This window comes from Piliocolobus tephrosceles, chromosome 15 (genome assembly GCF_002776525.5).
Source record: "Piliocolobus tephrosceles isolate RC106 chromosome 15, ASM277652v3, whole genome shotgun sequence".
In the NCBI taxonomy this organism is placed as follows: Eukaryota; Metazoa; Chordata; class Mammalia; order Primates; family Cercopithecidae; genus Piliocolobus; species Piliocolobus tephrosceles.
The window spans coordinates 92,254,961-92,277,315 of NC_045448.1; the positions used below are offsets into that span (position 1 = coordinate 92,254,961).

General features: G+C 41.7%; 1 protein-coding gene across 3 annotated transcripts in view; it reads left to right on the top strand.

Moving 5' to 3' along the window:
• POLR1B (RNA polymerase I subunit B) overlaps positions 1 to 22,355 on the top strand; it is a 34,516-nt gene that overhangs the window by 8,950 nt on the left and 3,211 nt on the right. For 2 of the 3 annotated variants that reach the window (XM_023194920.2, XM_023194921.2), the window contains exons 6-13: positions 217 to 440; positions 1,095 to 1,266; positions 6,767 to 6,938; positions 8,133 to 8,414; positions 13,168 to 13,301; positions 17,116 to 17,286; positions 17,894 to 18,050; positions 21,715 to 21,911. In XM_023194920.2, coding sequence (XP_023050688.2) covers positions 217 to 440; positions 1,095 to 1,266; positions 6,767 to 6,938; positions 8,133 to 8,414; positions 13,168 to 13,301; positions 17,116 to 17,286; positions 17,894 to 18,050; positions 21,715 to 21,911 — 1,509 coding nt within the window. The remainder of the gene's footprint in view (positions 1 to 216; positions 441 to 1,094; positions 1,267 to 6,766; positions 6,939 to 8,132; positions 8,415 to 13,167; positions 13,302 to 17,115; positions 17,287 to 17,893; positions 18,051 to 21,714; positions 21,912 to 22,355) is intronic. The other variant, XM_023194923.2, reaches the window with a different exon arrangement.

Genomic DNA, 22,355 nt, shown 5'->3' on the forward strand with positions numbered 1-22,355 from the left:
GTGCGTGAACACCAGGAGGTCAGGACCCTGGAGGCCATTTTGCTGTCTGGCTATCACACAAAGAATGCTTTATTTTAGAGAGTTTACTTTGATTCAGCAATAGCAGAGTGCTAATTTTACTTGGGTATTAAAAAAATGAGAGAAGATAATTGTTGCTGAATAGATACAGTATTTTAGTTATTAGTGAGCAATTAAACCTTTTATTTTCTATTCTAGGCACTTGTCAGCTTTTCTGATTATCAGATATTTCAGGAGCTCATCAAAGGAAAAGAGGATGATTCTTTCCTTAGGAACTCTGTTTCTCAGATGTTAAGGATTGTAATGGAGGAAGGTTGTTCGACACAAAAACAGGTCCTTAACTACCTAGGTGAATGCTTCAGAGTAAAACTCAATGTTCCTGACTGGTACCCAAATGAGCAAGCTGCGGAGTTCCTGTTTAAGTATGTGTGCTTTGCCTAAATGTTTTTGGAGGGGTGGAGGGTTGTCAGTGGTTCTTTGTATTGGTTGCAGTTTGGGCAGGCGAGTCATTTGGGAATGAGAATGAATTTTGGGGTAGAATTCTGGTCCTTGCTAGCCGGGGGCTACCTTTGTTTTTGTGGCCCTCCTCACTTGTATTTTTTTAGTAGTCATGTTTTATTTTATGGTACTTTTTAACTTTTATTTTGAAATCATTTCAGACTTCCAGAATAATGTCCAAATAGTACACTGGATTCTTATATTCACTAATTGTGAACATTTCATTCATTTACATTGACTTTTTTACTTTCTGTGTACACAAATGTACGTTTTTATTTCTGTACGGTTTGAAAGTTGCAGGGATTGTGTTACTTTATTTCTCCAAAGCAAGGACTTTGTCTTATATAACCACTGTATAATTACTAAAGAAGCCAGCTGCATACTGGTGCTGTCCAGTACATAGCCGCAAGCAACATGATAAGCACTTCAAATGTGGCCAGTGCAGCTCAAAAACTGAATGCTTAATTTTATTTAATTAAAGTTAAGTAAGCTTGAATTGGGGATCTTGTTTAATAGAACATTAAGTAGTATTACCAACTGGATTGTTTTAATTTTTTTGTTTTTTCCTATTTTGACAGCCAGTGCATCTGTATCCACTTGAAATCCAATACTGAAAAGTTTTATATGCTTTGTCTCATGACACGAAAGCTCTTTGCTTTAGCCAAAGGAGAGTGCATGGAGGACAATCCCGATAGTTTAGTGAACCAAGAAGTCCTTACACCGGGTCAGCTCTTCCTTATGTTTCTGAAGGTAAATGCGTGCTATGTCCATCCTTGGCCAGTGGTACCACTTGTGGAATGGTGTGACTTTGTCCAGAAGTACTATTTTCTGCATACTTACAGTTTCTAGTTTGGGCATTTTGTGTGGTCTCTTTTTGGTTTGTTCATTTAGCAGTAAGGGAATCGAAAATCCTAGCTTACACCAGGTTTGAAAATTTGCTTAGTATTTTTGTATAAAGACCACATCAAATCTTGGTCATAGTGTTAATGAGAAAAAGCAAATGGCCTATATTCATACACATGGTTGATCTTCATTATTTGTAGATTCTGTATTTGTGAATTCACTCACTGGCTAAAATTCATCTGTAACCCTAATGTCACTACTCGGTGCTTTCATGATTATTCACACACCTGAGCAGAGCGGTGAAGAATTTGAGTCTCCTGAGGCAGATGTTCCAGCTGAGGTGGGGCAGGGTGATGCTCTGCTTTCCTGTTTCAGCTCATACTATAAAGATGGTCCTTTTTGAGATGTATTCAGTGCTATGTTTTTCACATTGTCGTGCTTCTTTTTGGTGACTTCTTTTTTTTTTTGAGACAGGGTCTCAGCCTCAACCTCCCAGGCTCAAGCAATCCTTCCACCTCAGCCTCCTGAGCAGCTGGGACTATAGACATTCACCACCACACCCGGCTAATTTTTAATTTTTTTTGTAGAAATAGGGTCCCACTATGTTGTACAGGCTGGTCTCAAACTCCTAGGCTTGTGTGATCCTCCCATTTCAGCCTCCCAAAGTAATAGGATTGGAGACATGAGCCACTGCGCCTGGCCAGTTTTTGCCATTTATAATGTAAGCATAGCACTGAAGTTCTGTCTAGTGTTCAGTGTTAATTAATTAACAAGGTATGTTAAATAAGGTGCCTTTCAACAAAAGCTTGCATTAAACAAGATTGTATATTGATCCATTGACCAGAATGTTATGAGATTGTATATTGATCCATTGACCAGAGACTTGCAGGAACCCAGCCCTGTATTTCTCCTCAGGATCTGTGGTTTCATATGTGTTAATTCAGTGTTCACTAGAACATAACTACTGTGAGTAGTGAAATTGGACTGTAGATGTATATATAAAGTTGGCATGGCACAAAAATGATTTCATAAGAATATTGATTCAGTGGCATTTTATATTTTGCATCTTATCCCCAAAAAGATGTAATCTAAGAGGTAATATGTTGTATTTTTAGTAGAGATGGGGGTTCCACCATGTCAACCAGGCTGGTCTCGAACTCCTGACCTCAGGTGATCCATCTGCCTCGGCCTCCCAAAGTGTTGGGATTACAGGTGTGAGCCACCATGCCTGGCTTCTGTTTTATTTTATTTATTTTTTTATTTTATTTTATTTTATTCATTTATTTTTTTTGAGACAGAGTCTTGCTCTCTTTCCCAGGCTGGAGTGCAGTGCCACAATCTCAGCTCACTGCAACCTCTACCTCCCGGGTTCAAGCGATTCTCCTGCATCAGCCTCCCAGGTATCTAGGATTACAGGCGTGTGCCACCATGCCTGGTTAATTTTTGTATTTTTAGTAGAGACGAGATTTCACCATGTTGGCCAGGCTGGTCTCAAACTCCTGACCTCAAGTGAGCCACCTGCCTTGGCTTTACAGGCATGAGCTATCATGCCCGGCCTTCTAATTTCTTATCTAAGGTAGTAATTCTTATTTACATTCTTCCTGAAAGGTAATAATCTTTGTTTCTGTTTGCTCTGTCCCTAAAATTAGATTAAAAAATTTCAGCAGCCTAGAATTTTCCTGACAAAAATTGAAAGCAGGCAGCATAAGTTTTCTCTTATTAATTTAATCTCTTATTAAATTAACCTTTCAAGTAAAGGTTAATTTACATTTCCCATCTCCTTAAAGTGAAGCATGGTGGGCTTATTGTATTTCATACTTAGAAATGTGTTTTCATTCCACATCAATTCCTAATTAGGAAAAAAAAGAAAAGAAAAAGAAATGAAACTGGGGGTACAGTGGCTCGTGCCTGTAATCCCAGCACTTTGGGAGGCCAGGGCAGAAGGGTAACTTGAGCCTGAGGAGTCTGAGACCAGCCTGGACAACATAGAGAGATCTCTAGAGAAATAATAAAAACTATTAGCAGTGGCCAGGTGTGGTGGCTCCCGTCTATAATCCCAGCACTTTGAGATGCCAAGGTGGGTGGATCTCCTGAGCTCAGGAGTTCAAGACTAGCCTGGGCAACATGGCAAAACCCTGTCTCTACAAAAAATATAAAAATTAGCTAGACACGCTGGCATGCTCCCACAATCCCAGCTACTCAGGAGGCTGAGGCAGGAGAATTGCTTGAGCCTGGGAGACGGAGGTTACAGCTGAGATCATACCACTGCACTCCAGCCTGGGTGACAGAGCAAGACTCTGTCTCCAAAACTGTTAACTGGGCATGGTGGTACATGACTGTGGTCCTAGCCACTCGGGAGGCTGAGGTGGGAGGATCCCTGAGCCCAGGAGGTCAAGGCTGTAATAAGGGGTGATCATGCCACTGCACTCTATCCTGGGCAACAGAGCAAGACCTTATCTCAAAAAGAAAAAAGATAAAAATGCCTGGTGCAGTGGCTCACACCTGTAATCCCAGCACTTTGGGAGGCCAAGGTGGGAGGATCACTTAAGCCCAGGAGTTTGAGACCAATCTGGGCAAACAGCCCAGAGACAAAACCTCGTCTCTACAAATAATTTTTTAAAAAATCAGCTAGGCCTGGTGGGCCACGCCTGTAGTCCCAGCTACTCAGCAGGCTGAGGTAAGAGGATTGCTTGAGCCCAGGCGACGGAGGCTGCAGTGTGCTGTGATCACGCCAGTGCACTCCAGCCTAAGTGACAGAGCAAGACCCTGTCTCAGCAAAAAAAAAAAAAAAAAAAAAAAAAAAAAAAAAGAAATGAGTCTTCTGTAGCAAGGTATTACTAAGGTGACCTGTTTCAGCAACAGGAGAAACAAAGGGAAAATTGGGGCTTTTTCAGAGAATTCATTGCTGAGTATTTGATTTCCTTACCAGCTGTGTTAAAGCTTTTAAACCTTTGAGTTTGGAGAATAAAAACAATCTTCAGAAGACACATGACCATGATGACATAAGATGAATTATAGACTGTTAAAAATTCACATTGTATTTACATTAAAACGAGCAATATAAAATTGAAAAATAGCAACTATATTTTCTGTATTATTTATAGATAAACCATAAAACACTTGAGTTAGCTTTTCCGGTTTTGATTTTAAACCCAAATAAGGAAGTAGACATAGTTATGAAAAAAGGCAGAACACAAACAAATCAGTTATCAAGATCCAGGGCTTCTTATTCCATCTTGACCATGAAGCTGTTCAGTGTACACCTGATAAAAATGTTTATGACACAGGAAGAAGTAGGCTCAAGAAAGGAATCTAAACAGCAACGAGCAGAAGTGGAGCAGCGATGCCAGGCTCTTCCATTCAGACTTGATCCTTTAGTTTCACTTGGTAAAGACCAGACCTATGCTGACACCCTTGTTGGGTGAACTGACAGCTTCCTTCACTCTCTGCTAATTCCCTTATCTGTACATTACAGATTTTTTGCAGTGTACTTACAAATCCTACTAATGGGTAGTCAGTTGTGAGATTCATTGTAACATTTTATAAAATATATTCCTTCTTCCGACACCTCTCCAAAATTTATTCCTTCAAAGTACTGAAAATTTAATATTACTGTACCACAGTGATATTAAATGCAGTGTCAGTGCCAGAGAATATGCAGAAATGAAATGTGGCACTTCCAGTGCTGTCTTCTGGAAGAATAGTTAGGTCTTCCAAGTGTGAGTGTTCAAACACTGGTACTTTAAAGAAGTGGATTATCAATAGTCCATGGCTAATGTGTTGACTCGGGGTCCTGCTGGAAAAGGTATACAGTGATTAAGTGACCTGTGTACCTCTTCCAGGTTTTCTTCCAAATATCAAATATAGGAGAGAACCCATTTCATTTCTTTTTTTTTTGTTTTTTTTTTTTTGTTTGAGACGGAGTCTCGCTCTGTCGCCCAGGCTGGAGTGCAGTGGCCAGATCTCAGCTCACTGCAAGCTCCGCCTCCCGGGTTTACGCCATTCTCCTGCCTCAGCCTCCCAAGTAGCTGGGACTACAAGTGCCCGCCACCTCGCCCGGCTGGCTAGTTTTTTGTATTTTTTCAGTAGAGACGGGGTTTCACCGGGTTAGCCAGGATGGTCTCGATCTCCTGACCTTGTGATCCGCCCGTCTTGGCCTCCCAAAGAGCTGGGATTACAGGCTTGAGCCACCGCGCCAGGCCGAGAGAACCCATTTCAAACATTCTCTTAGGTATTTTCAATGGTTTCTGAACCACCCATAGGAAGCGCTGATGGTGTATAGTCTTTTTTTCTTTTATTTTTAGTTGACATGCAATAACTGTACAGATTTATGGGGTATGCAGTGGTATTTCCATGTATGTAAATAATGTATAATGATCAAATCAGAGTAGTTAACACATTCATCACCTCAAACATGTATCCTTTTTTTGTGTTGTGAACGTTCAAAATCCCCTCTTCTAACTGAAAATATACAATAAGGCTGGGCATAGTGGCTCACGCCTGTAATCCCAGCACTTTGGAAGCCGAGGCAAGAGGATTGCTTGAGCCCAGGAGTTTGAGACCAGCCTAAGCAACAAAGTGAGACCCTATCTCTACAAAATAAATTTAAAAATTAGCCGAGCATGGTGGCACATACCTATGGTCCCACCTACTCAGGAGGTTGAGACGGGAGGATCCCTTGAACCTAGGAGGTTGAGGCTGCAGTGAGAAAATATACAACAAATATAGTTAACTTATTCAACCTGCAGTGCTGCAGAATACCAGAACTCATTCCTCCAATCTAGCTGTAATTCTGGAATTGCAGGCTGCGTTAACCATTTCAGTGAGTGTTGGCAGCATAGACTAAGATGGGCTGTGTAGTTCGTGTGATTGCTTTTAGGTGTGTAACAAATCTAATGGTGAAGGAGGGCATGACATTGAAGAGCTATCCTTTCTGCACCTGAAAAGCTCTCCTTCAGGTTTTTGGTTTTGCTGTTTTCCATATCCAGTGTATGTTAGTGGACCTTTGTTAAAGATTGTACAGATTACATGGGAATAAATATGAAGTTTGTAATAATTTTATTTTATTGAGAATAGGGTCTTGCCCTGTTTCTCAGGCTGGAGTGCAGTGGCACAATCGTGGCTCCCTGAAGCCTTAGGCTCCTGGACTCAAGCGATCCTTCTGCCTCATCCTCCCAAGTAGCTGGAACTACAGGCATGCCCCACCCCCTCACCCCACCCCGTCACCCCACCCCCTTCTGGCGAATTTTAAAATTTTTTGTAGAGACAGGGTTTTGTTTCACCATTTTGCACAGTCTCATGTTGAACTCTTGGTCTCAAGCGATCCACCCAATCCTGGGATTATAGATGTGAGCCACCACACCTAGCTCACATACTATTTTATATTAATTTTTTTTTCTTATTTCAGGAAAAACTGGAAGGTTGGTTAGTGTCTATTAAAATAGCTTTTGATAAGAAGGCTCAGAAGACCAATGTTTCCATGAACACTGACAATTTGATGAGGATTTTTATTATGGGAATAGACCTTACAAAACCATTTGAATACCTTTTTGCTACTGGGAATCTGCGTTCTAAAACAGGTAAAATTAAATAAATCATTTTAGTTATGTTTTTCAAACTATTTGCTTAATGTAGATTTGCCTGTCCTTGAGAGGTTCTTTTTAAAAGCAGACCCCCCCCAAAAAAGTAAATTTCTCGTAACTATGACTTTGATGACTATTGGTCTGAAGTACTTTAGACAAGGTGTCTGTATAGCTAAAATTTAATTCAAATAACCAAATACATTTTCTCTGCCTCCTTCTAGAAAATGAAAAGACCATTTAGACCTCTGAGGAAGGCTTACCTAACAGGAATTCTGCATGGGTTGCTGTACATGCCCGTCTCTAAACCAGTTGCCTTGCCTCAGAGTGACCTGAGAGGCCAGGTGTGGTGGCTCATGCCTGTAATCCCAGCACTTTGGGAGGCCAAGGTAGGAGGGTGGCTTGAGCCTAGGAGGTCAAGGCTGCAGTGAGCTGTGATTGCACCACTGCACTCCAGCCTGGTGACAGAGTGAGACCCTGTCTCAACAAAAAAGAGAATGACCCTAGAAACTTAAAAAGTGGTAATTGGGAACCCAGAATTTTTTTTTTTTTTTTTTTTTTTTTTTTTTTTTTGAGTCAGGGCCTCAGTCTGTCACCCAGTCTAGAGTGCAGTGGCAGGATCGTGGCTCATTGCAGCCTTGACCTACCAGGCTCAGGTGATCCTCCCACCTCAGCCCCATGAGTAGCTGTGACTACAGGCTCAAGCCACCACACGTGGCTAATTTTTGTGTTTTTTTGTAGAGATGGAATTTCGCTATGCTGCTGAGGCTGGTCTGGAACTCTTGAGCTCTGGCGAACTACCCACCTTGCCCTCCTGAAGTGCTGTGATTATAGCATTAACCACTGTGCCCAGCCTTTTTTTTTTTTTAAACTCATGTTACTGATGCCGATTCTTTCATTAGCCTTCTTAGTTGCTTGTCTGTTATCTGACCCTCTCAGATGAATTTAACTACTTGCTATTTTATTAACTCATTTAATGTTCTCTAGTTGGGGCTCATACAGTTTGTGAAATCTGGGGATTATTTTACATATTTTTTGCGAACTCTTTCCACTCATCAGAGCTAGGAGAATAAATGTTGTAATAATTCATTCTGTAATCTGTAGAGTGCTCTGAGGTTTTGACATCACAAAGCCTCAAAAATTTCCGTTTTTTAAAAGATTGGCCCATTTTTGAGTGACTTTTGTTTTATTAAGGTCTTGGCCTCCTACAGAATTCTGGACTTTGTGTTGTGGCTGACAAGCTGAACTTCATACGCTACCTCTCCCATTTCCGCTGCGTGCACAGAGGGGCTGATTTTGCCAAGATGAGGACCACCACAGTACGCAGGCTGCTGCCAGAGTCCTGGGGCTTCCTTTGTCCCGTGCATACCCCAGATGGGGAGCCCTGTGGCCTGATGAACCACCTAACTGCTGTATGTGAGGTTGTCACACAGTTTGTGTATACGGCATCTATTCCGGCTTTGCTCTGCAACTTGGGTATGTAGTGTATAGTGATCAACATCTTGTTTGATTATGTGAGTTTTGTTTTTGTTTTTGTTTTTTTGAGACGGAGTCTCGCTCTGTTGCCCAGGCTGGAGTGCAATGGCGCGATCTCTGCTCACTGCAAGCTCCGCCTCCTGGGTTCACGCCATTCTCCTGCCTCAGCCTCCCAAGTAGCTGGGACTACGGGCGCCCACCACCACGCCCAGCTAATTTTTTTGTATTTTTAGTAGAGACAGGGTTTCACCATGTTAGCCACGATGGTCTCGATCTCCTGACCTTGTGATGTGCCTGCCTTGGCCTCCCAAAGTGCTGGGATTACAGTTGTGAGCCACCGCACCCAGCCAAGATTACGTGGTTTTTAACCTGTTAAGTTGTACTGCTTTTGGAGATTCAGCAGAGACTTTCTGTAAGAATTCGTTTTTACCCTTCTGTGCAGGAGTTGTGCTGCTTTCTTGGCTCCTCTATAGAAGGCTGAATGCATTCTTTGAAAGCGAAAACAGCAGAAACTAAGTATTATAGGTGTTTTTTCTTTCAAAAAAAAAAAGAAGATAATGGAAGTGAGGATCGCTTGAGCCCAGGGATTTGAGGCTGCAGTGAGCTGTGATTGTGCCACTGCTGCACTTTAGACTGGGTGAGAAAGTGAGATCCTGTCTCCAAAATAAAGAATAAATAAATGAATAAGAAGGATGCCAAAGCATCTGAAATAGACTAGTCGTTAATATTGGAAGTACAGAAGCTATTGAGTAGTTTTTTGGGTCACTTCTCCTTGCATCTCTTGGTGGATCTTTGCATTTCTAAGTAGAAAACAGTGTTGGTTTGCAGGAGGACAGTTTAAAAGGAGGTTTTCCAGTCTACCCTAGTGTCATCAGATGCATAACCATTTTTCCTGATAACCTTACAGCTGCTGTCTCTGTCTCTGCTTTGGCTAGAAAGCTAATTCTTGGCTTGATACTTGGTTTGAACTTACCTTCATACCTAAAGATGTCAGCCTTCTCTGCAGTCTTCTAGTCCCAGGGTTCTCCAATTATGATTTGGAGACTAGAAATGTTCTGTCTTTGGTGGTCTGTGGACAGGGTCTCCAGTGGGATTAATATTTATACAGTAAAACTTCAGTTCATGGGGATCAGACGATAGGTATTCTCGAGCAACTAGAAGGGCATTGACTCAAAGTTCTGCTCAAAAGTACTTCTCCCAATTAGAGTGGCCTGGCCAGGCGTGGTGGCTCATGCCTGTAATCCCAGCGCTTTGGGAAGCCGAGGTGTGCAGATCACTTGAGGTCAGGAGTTTAAGACCAGCCTGGCCAACATGGCAAAACCCCATCTCTACTAAAAATACAAAAAAAAAAAAAAAAAAAAATTAGCTGGGTGTGGTGGCATGTGCATGTGGTCCCAGCTACTCAGGAAGCTGAGGCAGTAGAATCGCTTGAATCCAGGAGGTGGAAGTTGCAGTGAGCCAAGATTGCACCACTGCACTCCAGCTTGGGTGACAGAGTGAGACTCCGTCTTAAAAAAAAAAAGAGAGAGAGAGAGTGGCCTGTAAGAAGAGGGCCCCACAGAAAGTAATCAAGAAATGCTCAAGATTCAGAAGATGTAATCAGTGTAATTTGAAGGTTTATCCTCTGCGAGGAAAATAATTTTGTTACTGGTGATTCAAAATGTCAAAGTCCAGGAAAGGGTAGAAAGGAGAAAAGAATAAAGTGGAGAGGTAGAAAATATATCCACCTGCAGAAAAAGAGATGGGGAAGGGTTTTTCGCTCTGGCACTGGAGAAGAAGACAGAATTGCTACCTAACTTTAAATAGAGATGTTCATGTTGGGGTGACAGATGAAACACGAAGTGGGTAACCTGTGACACTCTAACAAACACTTGATGTCTTCAGAATGTATTTATGGTTCATGGGAGAGTGTTCTTTTTTTTACTTAATTTCATATGATTCTCATTATTTGTAGTACTTGTCGTCTTTAAAGTCACCAGTGAATATTGAACCATTGTGCCAAGGGAAAATACAGGGTAAGGTTCCTTCGAGCCTCAGGTTACAACATTTTTGTTAGCTAATCAATATGTAGCCTTGTTTTTTGTGTGTTTCTGTTGAAAGACACCCTTTAGGCCGAGCGCAGTGGCTCACGCCTGTAATCCCAGCACTTTGGGAGGCCGAGACAGGTGGATTATGAGGTCTGGAGATCAAGACCATCCTGGCTAACATGGTGAAACCCTATCTCTACTAAAAATACAAAAAATTAGCTGGCTGTGGTGGCAGGCGCCTGTAGTCCCAGCTACTCGGGAGGCTGAGGCGGAAGAATGGCGTGAACTTGGGAGGTAGAGCTTGCAGTGAGCCAAGATCATGCCACTGTACTCCAGCCTGGGGGACAAGGCAACACTCCATCTCAAAAAAAAAAAAAAAAAGAGATACCCTTTAAAAATATATATTGTTCATGTGGTAACATTGAATTCTCAACCAACAGCACTGTAACTATAAAGCTTATCTAACACACATTTTTTTTCTGTTAGGCACATCACAGCCTTTTTGCATTTATGAACACTAGGCAGCACTTCAGTGCTGCACTTGGAGGCAATTTTTTTTTTTTTTTTTTTGTAGAGATGGGGGTCTTGCTATGTTATCCAAGCTGGTCTCGAACTCCTGGCGTCAAGCATTCCTTCTGCCTTGGCCTCCCAAAGTGCTGGGATTATAGGTGTGAGCCACCATGCCAGGCCTGGAAGCTATTATTTAAATAGTGAAATCACACCAGCTGAAAACATGCCACTGAACAGACTGGACAAGGGACACTTGTTTACAGCATGAGCTGACAAGAAAGCATAGCATCATCTTGTTTGACTTCAGCTGTGGGGAGCGTATGCATCAGGGGACTCAAATTTTTTTGCTGCATGTTCTGAAATGACTTTGAAAGCATCCCCAGTATTAATTTTGTGGTTATAGATAAAATGTAGCAAGTAGGCAAATGTTCACATAATGAGGATCAACTGTAAGTACATTTTGGGGGTTAATGCATTTAATGCATTTACGTGGCTTAGAAATCAAAATATTAAAAAGACATGCAGTGAAATGCTCCCTCCCATAGGCCCCTGTTCCCTTGCTACTTCTTTCCTGTGTCCTTGCTGAAGTGATTTAAACTTCTACAAGCAATACAAAAGCCTTCAGGCTTACCCTGGAGATACTGCAGGTTTGGTTCCAGAGCGCTGCAATAAAATGAGCCACATGAATTTCTCAGTTTCCCACAGTGCATATAAAACTTATGTTTACACTATGCTGTAAATATTTCAAATTTAAGAATACTTTATTGCTAAAAAAAACTATTATATCATCTGAGCCTTCAGCAATTTGTTATCTTTTTGCTGGTAGAAGGTCTTGCCTCAGTGTTGCTGGCTGCTGACTGATCAGGGCAGTGGTTGCTGAAGGTTAGGATGGCTTGTGACAATTTCTTAAAATTAAACAAAGAAGTTTACCACACCAGTTGAATCTTCCTGTCACGAAAGATTTCTCTGTAGCATGTGATGCTGTTTGATAGCATTTCACCCACAGAAGGGATTATTTCCAAGTTGCGGTCAGTCCCCTCAAACCCTGCCGCTGTTTTATCAATTAAGTTTATAGAATAATCTGACTCCTTTAGATTGTCATTTCAACAGTGTTTACTGCATCTTCTCATTTCTTGAGATTCCATCTCAAGAAACCGTTTTCTGCTGGGCACAGTGGCTCAGGCCTATAATTCCAGCACTTTGGGAGGCCAAGGCGAGAGGACTGCTTGAGCCCAGGAGTTTGAGACCAGCCTAGGCGACACAGGGAGACCCTTTCTCTACAAAAAAAAAATTTATTTTTTTTTTTTTTTGAGGTGGAGTCTTGCTCTGTCATCCAGGCTGGAGTGCAATGGCACAATCTCGGCTCACTGCGAGCTCCGCCTCCCTGGTTCACGCCATTCTCCTCTCTCAGCCTCCCGAGTAGCTGGGACTACAGGCGCCCACCACTGCGCCTGGCTAATTTTTTGTAGTTTTGGTAGAGATGAGGTTTCACTATGTTAGCCAGGATGGTCTCGATCTCCTGACCTTGTGATCTACCCGCCTCAGCCTCCCAAAATGCTGGATTACAGGTGTGAGCCACTGCACCCGGCAAAAAAAATTTTTTTTTAATTAGCCAAGCATGATGGCACACACCTGTCAGCTACTCGGGAGGCTGAGGTGGGAGGACTGCTTGAGCCCAGGAGGTTGAGGTTGCAATGAGCCATGATCATGCCACTGCACTGCAGCCTGAGTGACAGAGCAAGACCTTGTCTCAAAAACAAAACAAAATGACATTTTCTTTGCTCATCCTTTAAGAAGCAATTCCTCATCTGTTCAGTTTGATTATGAGATTGCAGAAATTCAGTCACAGCTTCAGACTCTACTTCTAATTGTAGTTGTCGTGCTATTTCTACCACATCTGTAAGCACAGTAGTAACATCAGAGATCACTAATCACAGATCACCATAACAGATATAATAATATTCAAAATATTGCAAGAGTTACCAAAACATTGACACAGAGACACAAAGGGAACACGTGTTGTTGTAAAAATGGCATTGATAAGCCTGCTTAAAATATCTGTGAAGTGCAATTAAAAGAAATGCCTGTACCTGTTATAGAGACAAGGATAATTTGATATCTGAACTGATAGAGCAGCTGTTGACCCCATCTGGAGGGAATCTGGAATGTTGGATGAAGCATTCCGATGTGATTGTGCTGTTTGTTCCGTTTACCAGGGGTCACTCCCGTTGATGGAGCTCCCCACCGGCCATACAGTGAGTGCTACCCCGTCCTGCTCGACGGCGTCATGGTTGGCTGGGTGGATAAGGAGCTTGCTCCAGGCATCGCAGATTCTCTTCGTCATTTTAAGGTGGGCTTGAGGCTTTGTGAATTGTCCTATCCCTTGACCTTAGGTTTTCAGTTCCTTTCTAGTTTTGGGGTTAACCCCGGGCGGTCTAGAGTGATCAAGTGGTCAGGGGGTCAAAATGTCCAGAATGCTTGTGCATTCCCTCTGGTGACAGAGGCTTGTCTTGTACTGGCCTCACTGGTTGGGGTCAGTGACAGATACTTGACCCATATACATTCTTTGGGAGTTTCACTGAAGCACCTCAGTCTGCTTATCTAACTAATTTTAACTTTTTTCCCCCTTCTTAATACTAGTGGCATATAAGGGATCTCAAAATACAGGTATTTCAGTAATATTCAAAATATGCAAGGTAGAAGTTAACTACCCCATTGCCTCCTAGGTTTTGAAAATATATTTTTAAAAAGTAGAATGACATTCTTTGAATAATTTGTCTTTGGGATTTCCTCCTAGTGAACAGTATTTGTTGCTTTGATAATGGCCATTGAAAGAATTATCCTTTGGCAACAGGCTGAGTTTGTGGTTTATATTCTGTTCTGTGTGTTTATTTTTAAAAAATGTTTAAACTAAATTTTAGTTTTCGTTTAAGTGCTCTGTTGGACACTTGGGTTGTTTCTACCTTCTGGTCATTGCAAATAATGCTGCTATGAACATGAGTGTACAAATATCTATTCAAGTCCTTGTGCTTTTAAATCTTTAATTCTTATATTCCTATAAGTGGAATCGTGGCTCATTTGATACAATTTTATGCTTAGAGTGAAGATGTTTAATCAGTACATGGGACCCCCCTGTATGTACATTACCGAAATCCACCAGTTGCTCTGCTTTGCCCCACATGCTTTATCTTCTGTATGCTCTTTGTAATGTTTTTCTTTTGAACCATTTGAGAGCAGTATTGAGACAGTGTCCCGTTTCCCATAAAAATTTTAGCGTACTGCGGCTGGGCACGGTGGCTCAAGCCTGTAATCCCAGCACTTTGGGAGGCCGAGACGGGCGGATCACGAGGTCAGGAGATCGAGATCATCCTGGCTAACACAGTGAAACCCCGTCTCTACTAAAAAATACAAAAAACCAGGCAGGCGCCTGTAGTCCCAGCTACTCCAGAGGCTGAGGCAGCGTAAACCCGGGAGGCGGAACTTGCAGTGAGCTGAGATCCGGCCACTACACTCCAGCCCGGGCGACAGACCGAGTCTCTGTCTCAAAAAAAAAAAAAAAGAAAGAAAAAAAGATTTTAGCATACTTTTTCTAAGAACAAGGACTTTCTCTTCAATAACCACAGTACACTTACGAAAATCAGAGAAGGTCATGTGGGTGGGATCCATAGTTGATACTCATATTCCACCAGCTGTCTCAGTAATGTTCTCTTTTTTCCTTTTCTTTTCTTTTTTTTAAAGAGACGGGTCTCACTCTGTTGCCCAGGCTGGAGTGCAGTGGCACAGTCACAGCTCACTGCAGCCTTAATGTCCCAGGCTTAAGTGATCCTCCCACCTCAGCTTGCCAAGCAGCCTGACCACAGGACTGTACCACCGTGCCCGGCTTCCCTGGCAGCTCCCTGACCCAGTCCTTTGGGTTGTTATGACTTTATTATGTAGGATGACTGATGGAATCATTGGCCATTGGTGATTAGCTTAACCTCCAGCCCCTATCCTCTTCCTGGAAGTTGAGGGTGGGGCTGAAAGTCCCAATTCTCTAATCCTGGCTTGGTCTTTCTGGTGACCAGCCCCATCCTGAAGCCACCTAGATGCTGCCAACCACCAGTCTTCTATTTTTATTTTTTTAAGTCAGAGTCTCGTGCCTCAGCCTCCCAAGTAGCTGAGACTACAGGTATGTACCACCACACCCGGCTAATTTTTTTTATTTTTAGTACAGGTGGGGTTTCACCATCTGGATCAGGCTGGTCTCCTGACCTTAAGTGATTTGCCCGCCTTGGCCTCCTGAAGTGCTGGGAATCACAGCTCTCCTGTAATTTAGGTTTATGTTTTGCTTCCTCATGATGAGATTCAAGATATTTCAGGAAACACATGATGTTGGTTTGTCCTGTTACCACTCATGTTAACTGATCCCTTCAAAGTTGTGTTCTTTAGGTTAATTCACTGTACAGTTTCTGTTTTTCTCTGTAATAAGTAACTTGTGGAGAGATAGTTGAAAGCTATGTGGAGCCCCCTTTCTTCATATTTTCACCCACTAGATGATGAATTATTTGCTGAATTACTATTCCATTGGTGGTTCTTTGCTGAGTTAATATTACTGTGATGGTTACCACATGGTGTTTTCCCCCACCAGCATTTTTTCTATGTTTATTAGTTGCTATTCTGTAAGGAGGGCTTTCTTTTCTATTAGTTGTTCATTTATTTATGTTAGCATAGATTTATAGATGCTTGTTTAATTTTGTGAATATTCTGTTACTACTTATTTTGATGCTCAGAGAGTGTATGAGATTTGATCTAGTGTACAGTTCAGTGGTATTAAGTACATTCCTGTTGTGCAGTCATCACCATCTTCAGAACTTTCTCATCATCAAAACTCTGTACCCATTAAACAATCATTCTTTTTTTTTTTTTTTTTTTTTTTTTTTGAGGCAGAGTCTCCCTCTGTCGCCCAGGCTGGGCTGCAGTGGCGTGATCTTGGCTCACTGCAGCCTCCACCTCCCGGGTTCAAGCAATTCTCCTGCTTCAGCGTCCCAAGTAGCTGGGATTACAGGTGCACACACCACACCCGGGTAATTTTTGTATTTTTAGTAGAGACGGGGTTTCTCCACGTTGCCCCAGCTGGTCTTTAACTCCTGACCTCAGATGATCTGCCTACCTCATTTGTCTCAGATTTTATCTTTTTTATAATTTGTGCTTTCTTTTGGTTGACTTTATTCTTTTTTAGCTTTTGATTAAATAATTTATTTTCATTCTTTTTTTTTGGTTAGCATTGTGGAGGGTTGGAGGATGAGGACACTTAAGATCTGCTCTCTTAGTGAACTTCAGGCATGCAATATAGTATTCTTAACTATAGTCACATGCTGTACTTGAGATCTGCAGAAACTTAATTCTCTTGCATAACTGAAGCTTTATACTCTTTGACCAACATCTCCCAGTGTCCCCTGCGCCAGACATCCTCTCATTTAGCTGTGAATCCCTATAAGTCCTGACACCTGGGTTTTGTTTTTTTTTTTTTTTCTTTTCCAGGTTTCTGTAATTTAGATTTTTATTTCTCCTTTCATACAGGAGTTTGTTGGCATTTTTTTTGTTTTGTTTTTGAGACAGGGTCTCACTCTGTCACCCAGGCTAGAGTGCAGTGGCATGATCATGACTCATTGCAGCCTCAACCTCCTGGGCTCAAGTGATTCTCCCACCTCAGCCTCCCAAGTAGCTGGGACTACAGGCACGCACCACCATGCTCAGCTAATTTTTTTATTTTTTGTAGAGACGGGATTTCACCATGTTGCCCAGGCTGGTCTTGAACTTCTGGGCTGAAGTGATCCACTCACTTCGGCCTCCTAAAGTGCTGGGATTACAGGTATAAGCCACCATGCCCAGCCCACCCGAGAGTTTTTGGTTTATTAAGTTTACAAAGAAAACCAGTAATCTACTGTATTTTAGGTCACAGAGGACAGAATTTCCTTTAGTGTATCTACACATGCATTCATGGTGTACTTTATCCTTAGTCTCAGTAGTTAGTGACTTGTCTGCTAGCTGGGGTGAGCACCCAAGGAAGTAGGGCTTTTACCATGGCTGAGTGTGGATGAGTGGTATTCCATGGGGCATGAGACTGGCAGCGACAGCCGTGGCTGTGGGACAGGTTTGTTAAACTCTGTTTTTGTTGAAAACAGGTGTTGAGAGAGAAAAGAATTCCTCCCTGGATGGAAGTGGTCCTTATACCCATGACAGGAAAACCAAGTCTGTACCCAGGATTGTTCCTTTTTACTACTCCTTGTAGACTGGTACGGCCTGTGCAGAACTTGGAATTGGGCAAAGAAGAGCTAATTGGAACTATGGAACAGGTAAATACATATGTGTGATGGATGAGTGTATGTGCTTGTTTATATAGTATACAACTTTCAGAGACTTAACTCTTCCTTTTTAAAAGGGTTGTTAGTGTTACAATAACAGTTGGACATTTGAAAGAAAGTCAGACTTTCCACCTCCTCTGTGACCAGTACAAAGCAGTTCCCATGTCTGATCTCACTCCACAAGAACCTGAGAGGTTTGGTGGTCACATGACCTGCCTCCCATCCTGTCTAGCTCCCAGAGCTCCTTTGTACCTGACTCTGCCTCAGCTGGTGAAGTGAAAACATTCCATTAGATTCACACTCAGTCTTTGCCTACATATTTGCAGTTGCAAAGTTATAGGCTTTGTGCTACTTAAATTGTTTTCTTCCTATTCCCCTTCACAATTGGTCTGGGGTAGATTTAGAGTGGAATATGTAAAGCAAGTGGTATTTCTAACTGGTCGCTTCCCTGTGCTTCCCAGTTGATCCCTTCAGCACTCATGATGCTGGGTGGGGAAGGTTTTCTCTTGAGTCTGAGAGTGCTGAACTCTGAGAAATGGTAAGAGTTAATGTGAAAGCAGTTGCAGTTATTTTGTGCCTTGGACATCTGCTCTTCCAGATCTTCATGAATGTCGCTATCTTTGAGGATGAGGTTTTTGCTGGAGTTACCACACACCAGGAACTCTTTCCACACAGCCTGCTGAGTGTGATTGCCAACTTCATCCCTTTCTCTGATCACAACCAGAGTCCACGGAACATGTACCAGTGCCAGATGGGTAAGGAAGAGGGACGATGTTATAGTCACAATCAGGAAAGTAAACGTGATACTAGCATAGTCTTTTGTAGTCCTTATTTACATATGCTGACCATTTGTTCCAAAAATATGGCTTATGGCAAGTTTTTTTTTTTTTCTGTGCCACAAGCAACCAGTCCAGGATCACTCATTGTATTTAATTGGCATGTCTATTTAGTCTCCTGTAATTTATGACAGATCTTTAACCATTCTTTGTCTTTGACATTTTTGAAGAAAAAGGTATAGAATGTCCGTAGATTTGGGTGTGCCTGGGGTCTTATTACTTGATTTTTTGAAGAATACAAGCAATCATAGTCACCCGCATATTTATCACTTCCAGTTCTCTTCATTCCTGCTGCAAGATTCAGATTTTCATTGCTTACAGTTTTCCTTCAGCCTGATAATCTTCCTTTAGCATTTTTTTGTATTGCAGGTTGCTGGCCACAAATTCTCTTGGTTTTCATTTATCTGAGAATGTCTTTATTTTGCTTCACTTGAAGGAATCTTTCACTGGGTATACAATTCTGAGTTGACAGTTATTTTTCTTCCAGCACTTAAAAGTTGTTGTTACACTGGCTTTTCTTAGTCTCTGTCATTTCTAGTTAGAAAGCAGCAGTCTTCTGAATATAGCATGTTTCTTTTTTTTTTTTTTTTTTTGAGACAGAGTGTTGCTCCATCGCCTAGGCTGGAGTGCAGTGGTGTGATCTCGGCTCCCTGCAACCTCTGCCTCCTGGGTTTAAGTGGTTCTTCTGCCTCAGCCTCCCAAGTAGCTGGGACTACAGGCACTCACCACCATACCCAGCTAATTTTTGTATTTTTAGTAGAGACGGGATTTCACCATGTTGGCCAGGCTGGTCTTGAACTCCTGACCTCAGGTGATCTGCCCACTTTCGCCTCCCAAAGTGCTGGATTACAGGCGTGAGCCACCGCGCCCGGCCCCAAATTTGTTTTTTTTTTTTTACTTTAATTAAATTGCTAAACTCTTCTGTCATTCATTGCTCCTACCCTTTTCTCTCTCTCCTCCCCTTCTGAGATATCAGTTATTCATATATTTAAACCTTTTGATATTGTTCCATAAGACATTGAGTTTCTGTTCTCTTTTTTTCTTTATTTTCTTCAGATTGGGTCTTTTCTTTTTTTTTTTTTCCCCCCGAGATGGAGTCTCACTTTGTTACTTAGGCTAGAGTGCAGTGGTGCGATCTTGGCTCATTGCAACCTCTGCCTCCCATGTTCAATAAATTCTCCTGCCTCAGCCTCCCAAGTAGCTGGGATTACAGGCACACATCACCATGCCCAGCTAATTTTTGTGTTTTAGTAGAGATAGGGTTTCACCATGTTGATCTGGCTGGTTTTGAACTCCTGACCTCAAGTGATCTGCCTGCCTCAGCCTCCCAAAAATACTGGGTTACAGGTGTGAGCCGCTGTGCCTGGCCCAGATTGAATTATTTTTATTGACCTATTATCACAGTCACTTTTCATTCTGTCTTCTACTGAATTTTCGCCGACAGTCATATGCGCTTAACGACAGGGATACATTCGGAGAAGGGAGTTGTATGTGATTCTGTCATAGTGTGAACATCATACAGCAAACTTACATAAACCTAGATGGCAGAGACTACTACACACCTAATATATGGTATAGCCTGTTGTTCCTAGGCTACAAACCTGGGTGGCATATAACTGTACTGTGTGCTGTCGACAGTTGTAAGACAATGGCAAGGATTTGTGTAGCTAAAGATAGAAAAGATACAGTAAAAATGTGGGATCACCATAGTATATATGCCATGCTACATTGACTAAAACATTGTTATGCAGTGTATGACTGTATTTTCAAGTCCAGCACTTCCACTTGTTTGTTTCTTTGTTTTTTTTTTTTTCTTTTTTGAGACAGGGTATTGCTGTGTCACTCACCTGGAGTGCAGTGGCACGATCTTGGCTCACTGCAACCTCTGCCTCCCCGGTTCAAGCGATTCTCCTGCCTCCACCTTCTGAGTAGCTGAGATTACAGGCATGTGCCACCATGCCCAGCTAATTTTTTGTATTTTTAGTAGAGACAGGGTTTTATCATGTTGTTCAGGCTGGTCTCAAACTGCTGACCTCAAGTGATCTGCCCGCCTCAGCCTCCCAAAGTGCTGGGATTACAAGTGTGAGCCACTGCGCCTGGCCTGACTTGTTTCTTTTTTTACAGTTTCTCTCTTCTCTAAGATTTCTTATCTTCATTCATTGTGGGCATGTTTTCCTTTATATTTTTAGCATAGTTTTATATGATGGGTGTTGTAAAGTCATTATCTGCAGATTCCAATGTCTGGGTCATCTCAGGATCAGTCTCCTTGAGTATAAGTCAAGTTTCACCATTTATTTGTATGCCCAGTAATACTGGATTGTATTATGAACGTTGTGAGGAATATGTTTTAAACCCTGGATCCTGTTAGGGTCCTCTGAAGAGGATTGGTTTTGTTTGTTTTTAGTGTGGTGTTTGGCCTTCAATTACATTTTAATGTTTTTCATTTTACGTCTTTCCTTCTTAATACACAGTCCATCACCTGGCTCAGTGCATGTCACCAAAAATTATCCAGGGGAAGAGGATTGGTTTTTAGTTTTCACTGGTACTTAACTTAGTGAACATGGCAGTTGAAGTACATCCTTCAGCCTTTGGTGGGCTGCTTTGATCTGTCCCATGCATGCATAGTTCAGGAGTCCACCAAAGATTTGGACCTAATTTTACATGCTGAATTTAAGGGTCTCCCTTTGTTCTCTCATTTCTGAAACGTTTCCCTTTCCCAATTGTTGTCCTGCTCAGAACTCTATTTCTTGGTTCTTCAAGCCAGTAAGACTGTGGGTTTCTATCTAAGTTGTGGCTGCCACACTAGGCCATAAGGCAAAAATAAATACATAAATACTTAAAAACCTGGAAATTCACCCAGTGTGGTTCCTTTCATCCAAGTGAAAATTCTTCCTCAGCTTCTGACAGCTTTTGTTTACTCTCCAGTGCTATATGTGTCGTTGGGGCCTTTTTTCTGCATCTTATACGTATGTGTTGAGGGTGGTCTTGTAAGAGTAGCCCTTTATTACTGGAAGCTCTAAGTTTATAATTTTTTTAAAAAAATTTCACTTGTATGTATTTATATTTTAAAATCATTTTGTTCTGAAATGATTATACTGTGAGGTAGTACACAGAGGAATCTCACCCCATACTCACTACCTAGAATTAAATACATCTTCTGCTGTAAGAAAGTAATCTAATTACATAATAATTACTGTCCCCTTTTCTCCCCCCAGTAATGATATCCTGTAATTTGTGTGCTTCCTTTCTGTCCCCTTTTAAAGCTTTTATTACATCATACATGTATCCATAAACTAGGTATAGAATTGTTTGGGGCGTGTTGCAAATGCACATAAATCTTATATTAAATGTCAGTCTGCACTTTCTCCCACTCAGCACGGTTTTCCTGGTCTGGTCACATTGGTACATTTAGGTTTACTTCATTTTCACAGCTTATGTATTAGTCTACAGTAAGCATAACTACTATGATTATTTATTTATTCATTCCCCTCTGATGAATATTTAGTTGTTTCCAGTGTTGTGTATCACACCTATAATCAAGATGAAAGAAGCAGAAAATGCTAAGATGTTTTTCTCCGTGTAGGTAAGCAAACTATGGGCTTTCCACTTCTCACTTACCAAGACCGATCAGATAACAAGCTGTATCGTCTTCAGACTCCTCAGAGTCCCTTGGTGAGACCCTCCATGTATGATTATTATGACATGGATAACTATCCAATTGGGACCAATGCCATCGTTGCCGTGATTTCTTACACTGGCTATGATATGGAAGATGCCATGGTAAGTTTTACCGGGAAGTGTTGTTCCAATCTTTGTATCTTTTAACTTTTTTGTTTACTGTGAAATCACTGAAGGAATATTTTTGTGTACCCAAGTACCTAGTATTTGGCACATGATGTTCTATTAAATGATTAGTTCTTGGTCTAAGTTGAAAGTGGGCAAGCCTTGAGGAATATCCACTAAATATTCAGATACACATATATCTTGCATATTTGAGTGCATATTATGAGTACATTTTGAGGAGTTTGGTTTTGGATATATCTACCTTTTATATTTAAGTATGATTAGATTTTAAGCTATTTCTGTGTGTCTGGGTTTTTGTTTTTCTTGGTGTTTCTTTTTTTTTTTTTTTTTTTTTTTTTTTTTTTGTTTGGTTTTCCTTTTTCCCCCCGGGGGGGGGGCGGGGCCGGGTTCCCCCCCCCCCGCACCCCCCCCCCCCCGGCT